Genomic DNA, 17,120 nt, shown 5'->3' with positions numbered 1-17,120 from the left:
ATCGCGCCACAAAACCTTCCTCCAATTCTCTCCAGGCCGGTCGATATGTTCTTTGGCAAATTGTATCCTCTTCAGCACGTCTTTTCTTTTAATAGTGGGACTTTGCAGGGGCTTCTTGCAGGATAGCTTAGCTTCACACAAGCGTCTTGTAATTGTCCCAGGTAACTTCAGACCGTCTCCCTGGATCCACCCTTTCCGATGGTAGTCGTCCATTTTCTTCCACGTCTCTCTGGTTTGACTTTCCATTTTAAAACACCGGAGATGGTTTTGGCCGAGCAGTACTTCTTGTTATGTTTTCCCCTCTCCGATCTACATTTTGATTAAAGCACGCTGTTCTTCTGAACGATGTCTGGCACCGTCCATCTTCTCAGGTTTTCAGAGAGAATTGCACGGGCAACGTGTGCCGGCTTCGTCCTTGAATAAGGGCCGCCTGAACCACAGCGGTTTCTACATCTAATGACCTCAATGATTCGACTCCACACTGCTATTATTTTGAACACTTCCCTTTCACTTAATTATTCAATTCCACACTCAGCAGCATTCATATCTTTCAATGTTGGGTCTGTTAGTTTCTCTGACTCTACCACACCTACTGGTGAATTATTTGCCATGTAATAATATGATTTCATCTGGTTCGTCATGTTGGACTGCTATTGTTTTGAACAAAACTATATGTTCTCTACATACGGTATTTTCAGGACCATAAGGCGCACCGTACTAAAAGGCGCAGTCTCAATTATGTGTGCCATTATTGTATTTAACTCACATATAGGGCGCACCTGATTATAAGACGCAGGTTTTATATCCAATCCACGCCCACACTTCCCCCTCTAACGTTCTCACGCTGTCCTCTACTACGTCCGCCTTACAACAACAACACACACACAAGCATACAAGTCTGCGTATTAAAAACAGAGCGGGAGTTTGGTATTCACATTTTTTTACCGGTAATCGTCATCAATCGAACCCATGGAAGTCCTCATCCTCTGTTTCTGATTAGAACAGCTGCGCTAAATCTCCATCAAACATGCCAGCTTCACTTTCTTCACTGTCCGAGTCGCTTTCCTCGGAAATGATGCCGGCTTTTGCGAAAGCTCGAACAACAGTGCCGGCGGACACGTTAGCCCGAGCAGCTACAATCCATTTGTAAATAGTGGCGTAACTCGCAGGGCGCCCACACTTCCCCTTTAACGTTCTCATGATGTCTCTACTACGTCCGCCTCACAACAACACACAGGGCACACTGCACTGTAGGGCGCCGCACATTTTGAAATCTAAGACTCATATGTGCGCCTTGTGAAAATACGGTAATTGGCTAAAAGTTAAAAAATCAACCCATCAATTAAAATAATACCGTATATGTATATGTATATGGATATGGATATGTATATGGATATGTATATGTATATGTAAAGGGGCTGTCAAATGATTACCAATTTTTATCCAATTCATCACAGGGCCCATGCAGATTCATTTTGATTAATCTGATGAATTCCCATTGATTATTAGGATTTAGTGCACATGATGACAGAAGGCAATATATAATACATATACATATATATGCTGTATAAAGCACTGACTCTTGGCAATATCTATCAAAAAAGCCAGTGCAGCTGGGAGAATAATGGATCCCAGGATTGGGACGGGTTGCGGACGTCTCTTAGGATCAACAGCTGGACCTGAGGTCAGCAGCTGGACCTGAGGATCAGCAGCAGGACCTGAGATCAGCAGCTGGACCCCTGAGGTCAGCAGCTGGACCTGAGGTCAGCAGCTGGACCTGAGGTCAGCAGCTGGACCCCTGAGGTCAGCAGCTGGACCCCTGAGGTCAGCAGCTGGACCTGAGGTCAGCAGCTGGACCTGAGGTCAGCAGCTGGACCCCTGAGGTCAGCGGGGCGTCGGACCGGTCGGCCGGCGGAGAGATCCGGATGCTTTGCGCGCGAGGAATGTCCTCGGCGGTCACTCCGCGCCCCTCGCACGACCAAAGAAGTTGTTAAGTGACAGCTGAGCCCGGCGCCAAGGCCGTACATTTCCCCGTTAATGATGACAGAGAGCGTCTCAAAGCGCATCATGTCCTTTAATGACAGATTGCACGCTTGCCGGGGTTTTGATTCTGTTTTCAAGGCACAAGGCTTTATCTGCCAGCTGGCGCGGCGCTTGTTTGTATGTGTTTGCGTAGACTTTGTCAGGGACACTGACGGAGCAATCAGATGCTAACGAAGACTCCTCCTGTTCCAGCCCGAGTCGGCGCCGAGCGCTGTCGCCTCAGATTTACATCTCCCTGGTGATCGCCCCCCCGTCATACCTGTTTTAATCACGCCGTTTATATTTACGCCTCTGACCGATGCTGATGAAATGGGTTTTCGGTGCTGACGGCGGTGCGAGCCTGGGAGCGCGTTAGCCTGATTTATGACAGGAATCTGATGAAATGGCATTCGAATGTCCGCCCCTTTTCTCCGGATCGGGTGCGCGAACCTGCCCGCCGTCGCAACGAGAAGCAAGGAACGATCGGTCCTTTCCTTCCCGCCCGGATCCGTACGGGGAGCCGGAGGTCGACGCTCGCCGACGCGCGCTCTGAATAAGATTATGTGAATTAGATTTGCTCGGCTCTCAATAATAACAGGCGGAGCCGCGGTCGCCGTTACGCAGCAGGGATGATTTGTTCGCTCCATCTGTGGATCCTAATTAGAAAATATGTGTGTGACGCGATGTGATTATGCAACGGCCGGAGCTGCGTTTGCACCGGGACTCGCAGATGATCGAGGAAAACAAAGTCCTCCGCTTTCCGCGACGTCTGAAAGCGGCAGAATCTCTGGCTCCGCGAGTCCCGGCAGATCTGCTCCCCGGGTCCCGCAGACCCGTCGGGACAGGCTGGAAAAATAATGCACCGATGGACCAGGCTGATAATCCCCTGCACGTTAGTTCCATTAGGCCACGTCCAAATTTTGCACACACTTGGATGGTGAGAAGACGCGGCGCAACCTTCTCATCCTGGCTTCACGTGATGTTTGGATTCACCTGATTGTTTGTGGAATGCGAGAGGGTACGAACTGAGGCTGAGGCTCCGTCCGCAGGTTCCTGATCTCCAGGAGAACCAGAAATGCGGCGGTGGTTAAACCGACGGGCTTCCGGCCGCCGAGTGTAAAGCAGATGAAAAAACAGAAGTGTTTGATGGATGAGGAGAAGATCAGGTGAACTCAAAGAGTTTTGTGTCCCTAAAATAATCCTTGTGGGACGTAAAAGCGCATCGATGAGTGGTCCTGCTGTCTCCGTTCCGCTGAACCTGAAACCAGATGCCACCTGACAGACGGAGATGTTTCTCCTGTAAATACTCTGTAATGGAAGAAGATTGATTTTTTTCTCTTTGCAACAATCAGTTGTCATTTGCGTCCAGGCATGAAACCGAATCCGCTCTTTTTTTGTTTGTTTCCCATCCAGTCAGCTGAAGTCTCTCCCCTCCTTCCTCCTCTTCTTCCAGATAGTCCACAGAACGGCCGTCCCCAGCGCCTTGGCGGTGGACTGGATAGGGAAGAACCTGTACTGGTGCGACGCTGAGAAGAACACCCTGGAGGTGTCCAAAGCCAACGGCCTCTATCCCACCGTCCTGATCAGCTCCGGCCTCAGGAACCCCGTGGACCTGGCTCTGGACCCGCAGACGGGGTAGGTGTCCCGTCAGGACCAGAATATCTTCAGAATCAGCGTCGTCATCCATCTCGCGGTCCACGGCCCGGCGTCTCTCAGCATCCCGTCCCTCGGACAAGATGGATGTGCGACCCGACAGCCGGCCGATTGCAGCGCTCCCCCCTTGCGGAGTGTAATGAAGCCGCACTTCCAGGCTTCTTCTGCAGTCCGTCCCGGCTCTGTGTTTTCTCCTGACGTCAAACAAACAGGCGGCGGCAGAAACTCGAAAGTGGCGCGCTCTCGGATCGACGAGCGGAGAGGATTTTACGGCCACTGATTTTACGGTCCTCCTCGGTGACGCTTCCGCAGAGACGCCGAGAGCAGCCTCTTACTGTGGGCGCAGATACTCATCCGGGCTCGAGTCATCTCTGGTCCGGACCACTGCAACTCCCTCCTTGCTGGAGCCCCAGCGGTGACCATCAGGCCTCTGGAGCTTCTTCAGAAACCATCAGCCCGCCTGGTGTTCAACCGTCCCAAATTCTCCCACACACTCCCCTTCTTCTGTCCCTTCAGCGGCTCCTGGTAGCCGCCGGCATCGAGTCCAAGATCCTGGTGCTCGGACCCGGGAAAACGTACCTCTTCACCAAGCACTACCCCACTAATCGCACTTACCCCCCCCCCCCCGCCCAAAAAAAAGCAAAGAAATGAATGTATGCATGTATGTATGCATTTGTCAGAGTGGTGACTTCTAATAACGACTACTGGTACTTTGGATTTTCGGTTATTGAATTGCAATTTTTGTAAGTGGCTTTGGATAAAAGCGTCTGCTAAATGACCGGAATGTAAGTTAACGTAACGCTGCGTTTCCGTGTCTGTCGCACCTCCGACCAGGTTTGTCTTCTGGATCGATTGCTGTGAACCCGCCTACATCGGGCGCATTGGCATGGACGGCCGTGGGCAAAGGGTGCTCATCGACACGGAGATCTACAGCCCCGCCGCGCTCACCATCGATTACACCAACAAGAGGCTGTACTGGGCCGACGACAACCACCTCCTGTTCGCCGACATGGACGGCGCCCGGAGACGCAAAGGTAGGAGATGCCGTGTTTGGGCTCGGCGTCGCAGCTGCATTCGGCAGCCGTAATTACTCGGCGACCTTCTGCCCCCCCGCCACCGTCGGGTCAGAGTTCCGCCTCGTTATAATTATCATAAAAATAATAAATGCTGCGGAGGGTTTGCCGTCGGGGTGAAATGAAACGCAGCCTTTCAAGTTATCAGCAGGAAGAGAAATATGTTCATTTAAATTTCTTCTCAGAAGAGAACGACCTTCTTCAGAAGGAGCTCCGAAATGAAAGGCACCTCGTTGAAAGAAATGAAAGAATTTAGACCGAAGTCACAGTAGCCGGGATGCTAGCGCTCTGCTCCTCCCCTCCAGTGCCCTACGACCACATTCAGGGTGTGATGGCGCTGACCTTGTTCGAGGACTTCGTCTACTGGACGGACGGAAAGTCCAAGTCCCTGCGGCGAGTCCACAAGACCACCGGGGCCCGAGGGCTGGAGCTCCTCAACTCCTGGCAGGCCATCAAATCCATCAAGGTGTACCACTCCCTGCGGCAGCCCGAAGGTACGAGCTCCATCTGGCCCTCCGGTTCCCCCGTCTTCCCCCGCCGCCGCCGCCGCCGCCTAGAGCCCGGATGTGGGCTCCTCGTGTAACCCGGCGGTGTCTTTGCGCCGCAGTGCCCAAGCACCAGTGTCAGATTGCCAACGGAGGGTGCAGCCACCTGTGTCTGCTGTCTCCCGGAGGGGGGCACAAATGTGCCTGTCCCAGCAACTTCTACCTGGCGGCCGACAACAAAACCTGCCTCTCCAACTGCACCTCCAGCCAGGTCTGCGGGGTTTCCGGTGTTGAGCTCCCACGCCGATGTGCACGGACAGCGCGCTCGTGCAACTTGGAGGCGATTTGATGGTCCTCCTTGTGTTTTATGCGTCCAGTTCCGCTGCGGCACAGACGAGTGCATCCCTTTCTGGTGGAAGTGCGACACGGTGGACGACTGCGGCGACGGTTCGGACGAACCCGCCGATTGCCGTGAGTGGACGGCCTCTTCCGTAGCTCTCGTCGGTTCGGTCCAGGAGATGTTCTGCTCACCTTGCTTTTGCGGACGCCCCCCTCTGACCGAGCTTCCTCTCCAACAGCGGAATTCAAATGCCAGCCGGGGCGTTTCCAGTGCGGCACCGGCCTCTGCGCGCTTCCTCCCTTCATCTGCGACGGAGAGAACGACTGCGGAGACAATTCGGACGAGGCCAACTGTGGTGAGGACTGCCGCCGCTGCGCTAGCGGGGACGATGACGGCTGCATTCTTTGGGGCACGCTGTGTGTGTGTGTGTGTGTGTCTGTGTGTGTGTGTCTCACCGTCATTGAAATAGCCTGTCAGAAAAAGTAATCACTTTTTTTAAATGAAGCATTTCTCCCGTGGCTGCTCTTTGGTGGATTCATTTCATTATGAGATTAAAGAAGACAAACTGTTTGAATCACATTCTGATGCTCTGAAAGCCACAGCTCAATTTAATGGCCGCTCTGTTTTCAAATCAAGGTTTTTTACATTTCTGTGGGAATCGGGGTTCCTGCGCGAAAACAAAGACGACGCTATTTTAACTATCATGGAAAACGAGCGCGCGTAAGTCCTGGAAAACCACATGGAGAGTTATCGACATGTATCTCAGATACGCTAATGTGTTAGCGGTTGTGTATTAGCAGAAGTATATTAGCAGAAGGGCCGGAGCTGCGGCCGTGAGGCGGTCGGTGCCGTCAGGTCGGCAACCCTGGAACCCGCTGGTGGACTCCAGCGGTGAGAGACGCCGTCAAACTGAAGAAGGAGTCCTATCGGGCCTCTCTGGCCTGTGGGGCTTCGGAGGCAGCTGGCAGGTACCGGAGGCAGCTTGCAGGTACCGGAGGCAGCTGGCAGGTACCGGCAGGCCGTGTGGCTTCGGTGGTTGGCGAGGCTAAAACTCAGGTGTGGGAGGAGTTTGGAGAGACCATGAGAACGACTTCCTGTGGGCGTCGAGGAGATTCTGGTCCACCAGCGGCGGTTCAGGAGAGGGAAGCGGTGCTTTGTCAACACTGTGCGCAGTGTTGGAGCGGGACGCTGCCGACCTCAGCTCCAGACTTTATAGATCGGTGGCAGGAACACTTCCAAGGCCTCCTCAACCCCGTTCAAATGCCTTCAAACAAGGAAGGGGGACACATCTATTTCCAGGGCTGAAGTTTCTGAAGCGGTCAAAAGCTGTTCAGCAGCCCGGCTCCGGGGGCGGATGAGGTCCGCCTCGGGTTCCTCCGGGATCTGGATGATACACCTCTTAAAAAGGTGTATCAGAGGGTGTGCTCCAACTACAGAGGGATCACACTCCTCAGCCTCCGCTGAATAGTACGGTTTATTCAGCAGTGCTGAGCAAGAGGGTCCGTCGGATTGTGAACCTCGGATCCTGGAGGACCGTTGTGGGTTTGGTCGTGGAGCAGTGGACCGGCTCTAGACCCTCGGCAGGGTCCCGGAGGGGGCAGGGAGTTTGCCCTACCCGTCTACATTTGCCCTGTGGAACTGGAGAAGGCATTCAAGCGTGTCCCGTGGGGAACCCTGTGGGGGCTCCGGGAGTTTGGGGTACCAAACCCCATCATACGGGCCGTTCAGTCCCCGTGCGATCGGTGTCGGATCTTGGTCTGCATTGCCGGTTGTAATTTGGATCCGTTTCCGGTGAGAGTTGGACTCCGCCAGGGCTGCCCTTTGCAACCGTTCTGTTCCTAACTTTTACGGACAGAGTTTCTGGGTGCAGCCGGGGCGTCGAGGGGATCCGACGGCTGCTCCAATTCCGAGACCTTGGCGCTCGACGGGAAACGGGTGGAATATATTAGCGGTAGTGTGTTAACGGTGGCATATTAGCAGAGTTATATTCACAATAAATTAGTGGTAGCGTATTAGCAGTTGTGTATTAGCAGAAGCATTAGCCCTATATTAGCGGTAGTGTGTTAGCGGTGGTATGTTAGCGGTAGTGTATTAGCAAAGGTACCAGAGGAGGTGCACCGCACAAGAGAGTTCCTCACAGGAAGTTGGAATTTGGTAAACGGTCCGGACCGAAAGCTCGGAGCTGTCCGGTCGGACGTGCCGCCTTCCTTCAAGCAAACATCTCGTGCGGTCTGGCCCGTGACTGAAGGATCAGGGTCGTGTGCGTTCGCCTCTTCCCGCCCGGTTTAATGGAAACGCCCTCGGCGTTGAACGCTCCTCCCTGTGCGAGCGTTTCTTCACCTCCCGAGGTCTGAGAGCCGCTCTGTCTTCCAGAGACGTACATTTGTCTGTCGGGCCAGTTCAAGTGCACCGGGAAGCAGAAGTGCATCCCCCTGAACCTGCGCTGCAACGGCCAGGATGACTGCGGGGACGGCGAGGACGAGACGGACTGCCGTAAGTAGCGCCGCGCCGAGCTCGCCGAAGGAATGTAGGACTTAATCCCCGTTTGATCTTCCTGTTTCGACCGGCTCGGATAAAAGCCCCGCTTTGATAGAGTTGTGTTTTAAATAGATACTTAATGGATTAGATGCATCACCTTAATTGTCGTTTCCTGACACGGTTAATTAATTCCAGTGTTTGAACGGTGGAAATGATGCCGGTAACACGGCGTACGTTTGATTAAGTATTCCAGCGGCGAGGGAAAAAAAAACACCCTTGTTATGGCCTCTCTCCCAGACGCAGGATTACATCTTCAATCACTGTGAGGATAAGAAGAGAATCTCCAGCCGCCGCGCTCTTCATCAAAATAGCTTCCCCCGGTCTTACGTGCGGCTGCATTCGTCTTGCATGTGATTGCGAGAGGGGTTATAGTGGGAGGCGGCGGGCGGGGGGGCGCCGAAGAAAGGCGCTAATTTAAGGGAAGCTAATGACTTCACGCTCCCCCGGACTGGCGGCGGCTCTGCACCCGACGGGCGGAAGCTACAAGATGCCAGGTTTTTGTCCGAGAAGCGCCGGCGAGGCCCCGTGGGACGGAGGCGACGCTTTGCGGGTCCTCACCTCTGTGCGGTCCACAGCCGAGAGCACCTGCTCCCCGGACCAGTTCCAGTGCAAGGCCTCCATGCACTGCATCTCCAAGCTGTGGGTCTGCGACGAGGATCCCGACTGCGCCGACGGCTCCGACGAGGCCAACTGCGGTGAGTGGTAGCGCTTCGATCGTGCTAACTATCTTTTATTTGTTTCGCCCTCGGTTCTTTGAGTCAGCGGTAACGCACCATTATTTCGATATTGTTGTTTGTAGCGATCGTTTTGCGCTGTTTTTGCTAAAGTGCTAACTTGGCTAATGCTAAGTTTTATTCCTAAGCACATGTTTGACTGAAAGATATGGATCAGAGCGCTGGTTTTAAACAGAGGTCGCTTGTGAAACGGTCAAAGAGGGGATTTCAGAGGGATATGCAGAGCAAGCAGCCGGAGGTTCTTTGTCGTGGTCTCCGGTCAGAAGGTTCTGCCCGTCCTGCAGCCTCCAGGAAAGCTACTAAATTGCTTTCCGGTCACAAAGCCGCGCCGCTACTGTCGGCGTCCTTCTCTGACGAAAACCCGATGAAAGCTTCTCTGGGTTCGGGATCCTTCAGAGAAGCGGCTCCTGCGGCCGTGTTGTCCACGTGTAATATCTCTCCAGCCTTATCTCCACGTCCCTTTCTGAGACTTAATAAAATAAAACTGCTGAAACAGGACTCATCAAATGGAACGGAGGACAGATTAAGGCGTCCCTCGGGAGACTCTACCCTTTTTGTATTTCCGTTTGTTTTCCCGTTGGCCGAGGGAATATTATGGAAATTCATTTTAAAAAGCGTCCGCCGCAGCTCTGCGATTGGCTGGCCGCACCGCAAAGCGGGAAAGCGCGGCGCCGCCGGTCGTCCGGATGTCTTTGCTGGCACGCGTTCAGCCGGTGCGCCGGCCCTTTTCGCAACTCCAGATGGTTTCCTGCCAAGGAAGCGAACGCAAACGCCGAGGAACCCAAATGAGAAACCGCAGCCGTCCAGTGATATTGGCGCGTCGCAAAGGCAAACGTCGCATGCGACGCCGACCGAGGAGGCGGAGGAGGCGCCGCGCCGGCCTCCATAAAACAACTCTTTCTTCTGCAAACATTCATTTTCCCACCGGAGTTTGAGTTTTTTGTGTCCGCCTGCTGTCGTCAAGCGGCCCGACGCCTCGCTCAGGCCGCCATCTCTCAGACAGCAGATAAGGCGGCCGCCAGGCGAGGGAACCGCCGGAGACGCCTTACATTCTGTCTGCGTTCGGCGGTTCCACCTGCAGCCTGACAACTGCCCTGCGATGCATTCAACTTGCACAGACTTTCGTACGATCGGAAGTCGTATTTAAGAAAGAGCGGTCGGGATTAAAAAAAAAAAAAAAAAAAAACAGTAAGAACTTTTCGTGGTTCCAGCTTCGGCTCTGATTCGGTGATTTCCAGGGCGATGACCTGGTCCAGATGATGATGATGATGGGCCGCTGACCAGTGGAGCCTCCTCTTCCAGCCAGGAGAAAAAGCTCCCCGCTGGCTTCCACGTGTCGGCCCTTTGCGCCCGGCGACACCAAAACGTAGAAACGGCGTGAATTGAAAAGCTCCTGTCACGGCCCTGTTGTTTAGAAATGCAGATCCTGGACCAAAAGCCGCAGGGAATCTTCAAATCTTTGTCGTTAACAGTTAACAGTTAAGACAATTTATCTTTCATTGTATTTCTTACTCTCCCTCCTTCCTACTATTATCCATTACTGTTATGCTTTTGCTTGAAACTCTGGCACAACAATTTCCTTCGGGATAAATAAAGTTGTTCTCATTCTCAAATAATAAACGGCGGCCGGCTCCGTCAGATTACCTGCATTATTGATTAGCTGCGCCATTAGAATTGATACTGTCTATTCATCAGTTGAGGTCACCTGGTCCGTGGCGAGGGTGGCGAGGACGATCACATCTCATTGGAGGGCGTCTGCAGGACCTCTCCCGGCCGCCGCCACCTTCCCCTCGCCGCACTAAAGCAATTAATAAGACAATGCGACCACGTGCTCGGAGTATTTACACGCCGCCGTCGGCGGCGTTAGCGCTCGCCGTGGCACCCGGCCGGCCCCGTTCAGCCTGATCGGATGGACTTTAAACATCATGCATTCTCCTTCCACCAGGAAACATCCACCCCGACACATTTTGTGCACGTCATGCGGGAGAATCTGTTAATTTTGCGGCTCCGGTTTGTAGCGTGCGCACTCGGAACGGTGGCACGTGTCCTTTATGGAAGAAGAGAATGAGAAAGACGACGGCGTTGGCGTTCGCTCGCCAACATCCTGACGGGGAAGCTTTGCTGCAATCTTTTATTTTCAAAGGTAGCCAATATGCAGCGCACAGCAATAATCATTTCCGCGGCGCCGGCTCTTGCTTATATATTGTATTTCCATCACAGGTCAACATAAATCATTCCTCTGCACAAAGGCTCTTTCAACTTCCCCTCACACACACACACACACACACACACACACACACACCTGCCTCATAATAGGCATCTTGCTTTCCCCGCGGTAAACAGACAGAGTGTCTGCAGTGATGAGGATCAGGCTCTTCTGCTCAAAGACTTTAAATGTGCACTTTCAGTCATTTTGAGAGAGAAACCCAACAACAAACGGCGCCGCACCTCGTTAATGTGTGTGTGCCAAGAAAAGTCAGGATGATGCCGTGTCAATTAATGAAATGACTGATAAATAGTTTTAATTGCCTCCGCCTTCCACTGCAGAGGCTCCGTAGTCAGTCTGTGAACGTGCACGTCCGCGGCAACGGAGACGGAGAATAATAACAATAATTCTATTATCAATAATACTAAAATAGTGACGTTACTACTACTACTACTACTACTACTACTACTACTACTACTGATAATGATACTAACACTACTCCTAATAATAAAAAAAAAAAAAAATCCTTTTCTAGTATTACTTCTTTCAAAAAAGATTAATATAATAATAATGATAATAATAATGTGATACTTCTGCTGTTACTGGTGATGATCTTTTTCTTTGGGCTTTTCCTTTCAGCGTTGCCACAGCGAACCTGATAATGATGATAATAATAATAATAATTCTATTATCGATAATACTAAAATAGTGATGTTACTACTACTACTACTACTGATAATGATACTAATACTACTACTAATAAAAAAAAATAAAAAAAAGATCCTTTGCTAGTATTACTTCTTTCGAAAAAGATTATTCTAATAATAATGACAATGATAATAATAATGTGATACTTCTGCTGTTACTGGTGATTATCTTTTTCTTTGGGCTTTTCCTTTCAGGGTGGCCACATCGAATCTGATAATGATAATAATAATAATAATTCTATTATCAATAATACTAAAATAGTGATGTTACTACTACTACTACTACTGATAATGATACTAACACTACTCCTAATAATAAAAAAAAAAAAAAAAAAAATTTTCTAGTATTACTTCTTTCAAAAAAGATTATTATAATAATAATGATAATAATAATGTGATACTTCTGCTGTTACTGGTGATGATCTTTTTCTTTGGGCTTTTCCTTTCAGGGTGGCCACAGCAAACCTGATAATGATAATAATAATAATAATTCTATTATCAATAATACTAAAATAGTGATGTTACTACTACTACTACTACAACTGATAATGATACTAATACTACTCCTAATAAAAAAAAATAAAAAAAAGATCCTTTTCTAGTATTACTTCTTTCTAAAAAGATTATTATAATAATAATAATAATGATAATAATAATAATGTGATACCTCTGCTGTTACTGGTGATGATCTTTTTCTTTGGGCTTTTCCCTTCAGGGTGGCCACAGCGAACCTGATAATGATAATAATAATAATAATAAAAAAATCATTTGATTACTATCATTATTGTACCCTAACATTAATACTAATGCTGGTTTGTTTAATAGCGTTCACTCTGCACCACTTATGGCATGTGTGTGTGTGTGTGAGTGTGTGTGTTTTGTGCGATGGCCTTAAAGCCTGTAGCGATTCAGTCTTGCACGATCACCTGGTTCGCCGTAGCTTAGCATCGACGCGGCCTCCCCGTTCCTCCGCCTCCCCGCTTTGAATCCCGCTCGTCGGCACGCTAACGATCTCGGCGTTTGCGTGGAAGCGTTTGGTTTCGGCCGGCCGGCCTCCCCGCGTCCTCCGCCGGCGAGCTCCTCGCACGCTCCGCCGCGTCCTGCTGTCGAGTTGGAAGGAGATCCGGTCCGGCTCTGAGAGCGTCCGTCAGAACGCCGCGGCCGTTCTCCCCAGAGGTGCCGGCGTCTTGAAAGGAGGCTTTCGGTCGGACTTTGAAAACCCTCTTCTGAGGAAACGTTTCCGACGAGAAGATATCAAAGTTGTGTCGTAAGACGATAAAGGCAGACATGCTGGTTGCGAGGGTCTGGCGACCGCCGTTCCGTATTTCGGCCCGATAAATGGAGGCTCTTCACGGATCCCCGCGGTCCGGCTCGGCGGGGCCGAACCCCAGAACCCGCCTCGCGCTCCTCCGTGTCCTTTTGAAGAAAGTTGATTTAACCAAGTCGGCGTCGGCGCTCCTCGCCGAGGCTCATCGGCAGCGCAGTCAGGTACTCCGTCTGGCCTCTGGTGAGCGCCGCGTTTTAAACTCGCTGTCAGACTTGCTCAGGGAAACCCTGAGGAAATGATGATTACGCCCTGAAAAAGTGATAGCAGCCACACCATTAATATTCATGCTCTTTGAAGCCATTTTCATCTTTGTGTTTGTTTGCTCCTGATGAAAAAGATGAAAAGACCTGCGGACCTCATGAATTCCGCTGTGAGAATAACAACTGCATCCCAGACCACTGGAGGTGTGACAGCCAGAACGACTGCGGAGACAACTCTGACGAGCACAACTGCAGTGAGTACTACAGCTACCGCTCATTTTACACACACACCTGCCCTCCCCGACCAGCCCCCCTCACTTCTGCACCACACACACACACGCACACACACACACACACACATCGTCTCCCTCTATCTTGTCTGCCAGCCTCTTGTTTTCTGTGAAGCCTGAATTTCGGGAGCTAGATCTTCTCCTGGTATCTGGCGTATCTTCTGCTCCCTGAGCAGAGCTGACCCCAACCTGCCCCTTTGCCACATAGTGAGCCATCCCAGAAGGCTCCAGATCCACCTTGTCCACCAAATGAACCATCTTAGGTGGTCCAGTGTTCCTTCTGGGAGGCTCCAGAACTCCTGCTGTGAGAGATTCTCTGAAGTTTCGCCCCAAGACGAGGATTTCCTGGAATGTCATGCAGATCCGTCAGATAGCGACCGCACCGTAGGACCTGGTCCGCCCAGAGGAGGCCGTGGGGACGCGACACCTTCACCGGACCTTTTGTGGACTCCTCCTTATGGACTCGAGTCTTCCGACAACCCGACCGCATTAGATGCGACTCCATGTAGTGTCTCAGGACTGCGTGAAAATAAATCCAAAAATACCTCAGGCCTACGGGACGGAGGAACGACAAGGACAGCTGATCCACAACCTGCAGGAGGTGGTTCTACCCTGCAGCTCCCAGCGCCCGCCTTCCAGATGGATGCAGATTTCGGGAGCGTGAAGCTGCGAAGAGCCGCCGGTCTGAAACCTGCTCTCTGCTGGACTTCTGGCTCTGGTTCCAGCAGGTCTCTTACGCTCTAGAGTTTTGTGGAGGACCTGCCCGAGCGGACACGTTCCTGCTGCGTGTCGTTCATTCATCCCAAGGAGTAGAGGAGGTTCGAGTTGAGGTTCGGGTCGCGGCTCGACGCCGGCGGCCTTCTGCCTCGACCGGATGGGCTTGAAAGAGACGGCGTGCATGATGTCCTACGAGTGGCATCGGCCGTGTGTTCCTGAAGGGAATAACGAGGTAGCGACGGGCGTGGCGAGAAGCTGCGGTGGATCCAGATGTTTCTCCCGGGAGCCTGTGAAGCCAGAAAGCCGGGGCCAGCAGGCCTCCGCCCTGCATGGCGGCACCAAGAAGACCGTTCATCCCTCAAGATGGCTTCCCCCCCTCGCCGGCAGCTCCCTGACCTTCTGCACCAGTTAAGGTCTAGTTGAAGCGCGGCATGTGAACGTCGACCTCCTCGCTGTCGGACGTGAGGCCGGAAAACAAAACCCACACAGGAAACAGCGGGAGCGACCACGTATCTTCTGGACCGAGTATAAAGGAGTCGTTCACTTGATCGCGCAGGATAATAATGCGGAATTATTTCATTGATTAAATCCAATTAACAGGCACTAATGGAAGTGCGACGGCGTGCGCGCGGCAAAACCGTCCGCACGGGAAGCGGTTACCGCGCGCGTGTCGCCGCAGCCGGTCAGTGCCGGATGGAAAATAATTAAACGGCGGGAAGCGCGAGGCGGCGCGTCACATTTCCCCGCAGTGAATCCGTGTTGCGGCGCCACTCCTCACACACACACGGCGAGCTAGCTAACAGTACATGCTAATGAGGGGGGGCAGACGGTGGATCCGATGCAGATGTTTATCCGCGTCCTAATATCGTCCTCTGGGACGGACTCGCGCTAAATGGCACTTACATGGTTTTGGCGTCGGAGACTGGGTCGCCCCCTCCGCCGCAGACGCCGCAATGAATGTATTTACATCCTGATCAGCTTTCCCGGGGCTCTCGGCTGTCGTACAGAACGACTCTAATTATCTGAAAGTGTGTGTGTGTGTGTGTGTGTGTGTGTTGTTCAAAGGCATCGGCACATTAGCACAAACACAGTGTTTGTCCAGTATCTATATTTCAGGATGTCTGTTTTTTGTGTCTAGAAATGACTTGTTTCGAATGTCCTACGTGTGTGTGTGTGTGTGTGTGTGTGTGTGTGTGTGTGTTTTCTAAACTCAGAGCCCGTCACCTGTGACCTCAAGGACTTTGCCTGTGCGAACGGCGACTGCATCTCCTCCCGGTTCCGCTGCGATGGAGACTTCGACTGCCTGGACAATTCAGACGAGGCGAGTCTTTTAGTCGCACGATGTGTTTGCAGAAGCCGTTGCAGGACTGGATGGATGGAGGACGAGGTCAGAAGCTCCCTTTCGTAGCCAGGAGGTCCGGGTTTGATTCCCACAGGGAGTCTCCGTGTTCTGCGTGGGTTTCCTCCCACAGTCCCACGGGAGAATCGCCAGAATGAATGAGTGAGTGAATGTGGTCTACATCTATGTGGCCCTGCGATGGTCCGGGAACCAGTCCTGGTTTGAGCCGCCTCTCGCTGGGTGGCAGCTGGATCGGTTCCAGCAGCCCCGCGAACTCGAGTGCAGGAGAAGGTTGAGAAGACGGAAGGATGGATGACCACGGGATGAATCCAGGCTGAGCCCCTCCTGAACCTTCTACTCGCCAAAGATCCAGAGAAGGAACGACTGGATGAATGAATGAATGGATGAATCCTCCAGACTGCCAACGGGTTCACGGGGTGCACCTTCCACATCTAATGTTTCAGATGAAGGTTATAGCAACTCCTCCTTCATATTCTGACTAATGATTCGTTTTAATCAATGAATTAGTTTAGTTGATGTCTTTGTGATTGTCGGTGTGACGCTGCTGGTCCGGAGCCGGCCATGCTCTGGTCCTCGCGGGGCTTCGTCCGGTCAGACCGGAGTTAGCGAACAGAAGCGGTGAGTTCAGGAAGGTGGTCCTGATCCTGGTCTTACCAAAGATGTATCCCTCCACGGTGTTGCGGCCGTTTGACCAAAGTCAGGGGTGAGTTGAGGTGGAAGACGCCAGCTCAATTTTTGCAAAGCCCACCAAAGCAGCTCCGCCCGGAGGGGTCTGCTCAGGTCTGGTCCGGCATCTCCACGCCAGACAGGACACTTCCCCCGGGCTCCTTCGGGACGAGAAGGTCTGCACCGAGGTCTGCGACGCCGAGGCTCCTGAGGACCAGGCCTGGGAGAAGCCCTGGGAGAAGCTCTGGGAGAAGCAGGAGTAAACAGGCAACCGCATGACGCTGCCTCTTAGAAATAGAAGGACTTTATTTTTAGCTGTGATTCAGACGGAGCGCTTGAAACCCGGAGTGAAATAGACGGCTGGATTTAACCCCAAATCTCCTCCCGGAGGAGGCGGTTTCGCTCTTTTCCGGGATCCGGATCGGCCCGCGGGACATTTTCAACAACCCTTTTTTCTCTTCCTCGTTGGACTTTCTCGTCCAGCAGAAGGGCTGCGAGGCGCACTGTGCAGAAGACCAGTTCCAGTGTCGCAACAACCTCTGCATCTCCAAGAAGTGGCTGTGCGACGGACAGGAGGACTGCAAGATGGGCGAGGACGAGAAGAACTGCCAGGAAACAGGTGTGGATGCGGACGCGCCGCCCGCCGACACACACATGAACGCAGAAAACACACTCCTCAGATGATCACGCGCATCTCCACCAGCGTGGAGGTTGTTGTCTGGATACGTTCGTCTGACTTGCCCTGGTGTTTACGACCCTGCCGCAGCTCGGCGGGCTAACGTGTGTCAGGAAAAACTCGTCA

The 17,120-nt window shown here is 52.2% G+C and overlaps 1 protein-coding gene across 1 annotated transcript in view; it reads left to right on the top strand.

The window, feature by feature from the left end:
* Window positions 1–17,120, top strand: part of lrp1bb (low density lipoprotein receptor-related protein 1Bb) — a 205,622-nt gene that overhangs the window by 164,114 nt on the left and 24,388 nt on the right. The window contains exons 58-68 of the mRNA XM_086144762.1: window positions 3,476–3,657; window positions 4,510–4,709; window positions 5,054–5,242; window positions 5,356–5,504; window positions 5,611–5,704; window positions 5,812–5,928; window positions 7,947–8,066; window positions 8,687–8,806; window positions 13,423–13,539; window positions 15,507–15,613; window positions 16,805–16,937. Of these exons, the coding sequence (XP_086000888.1) occupies window positions 3,476–3,657; window positions 4,510–4,709; window positions 5,054–5,242; window positions 5,356–5,504; window positions 5,611–5,704; window positions 5,812–5,928; window positions 7,947–8,066; window positions 8,687–8,806; window positions 13,423–13,539; window positions 15,507–15,613; window positions 16,805–16,937 (1,528 nt within the window). The remainder of the gene's footprint in view (window positions 1–3,475; window positions 3,658–4,509; window positions 4,710–5,053; window positions 5,243–5,355; window positions 5,505–5,610; window positions 5,705–5,811; window positions 5,929–7,946; window positions 8,067–8,686; window positions 8,807–13,422; window positions 13,540–15,506; window positions 15,614–16,804; window positions 16,938–17,120) is intronic.

This window comes from Fistularia commersonii, chromosome 4 (genome assembly GCF_037954325.1).
Source record: "Fistularia commersonii isolate RoL2024-O1a breed Wild chromosome 4, RoL_Fcom_v1.0, whole genome shotgun sequence".
Lineage (NCBI taxonomy): Eukaryota > Metazoa > Chordata > Actinopteri > Syngnathiformes > Fistulariidae > Fistularia > Fistularia commersonii.
Note: the sequence above shows the minus strand (reverse complement) of the source record. Positions and strands in the feature narration are given on the sequence as shown.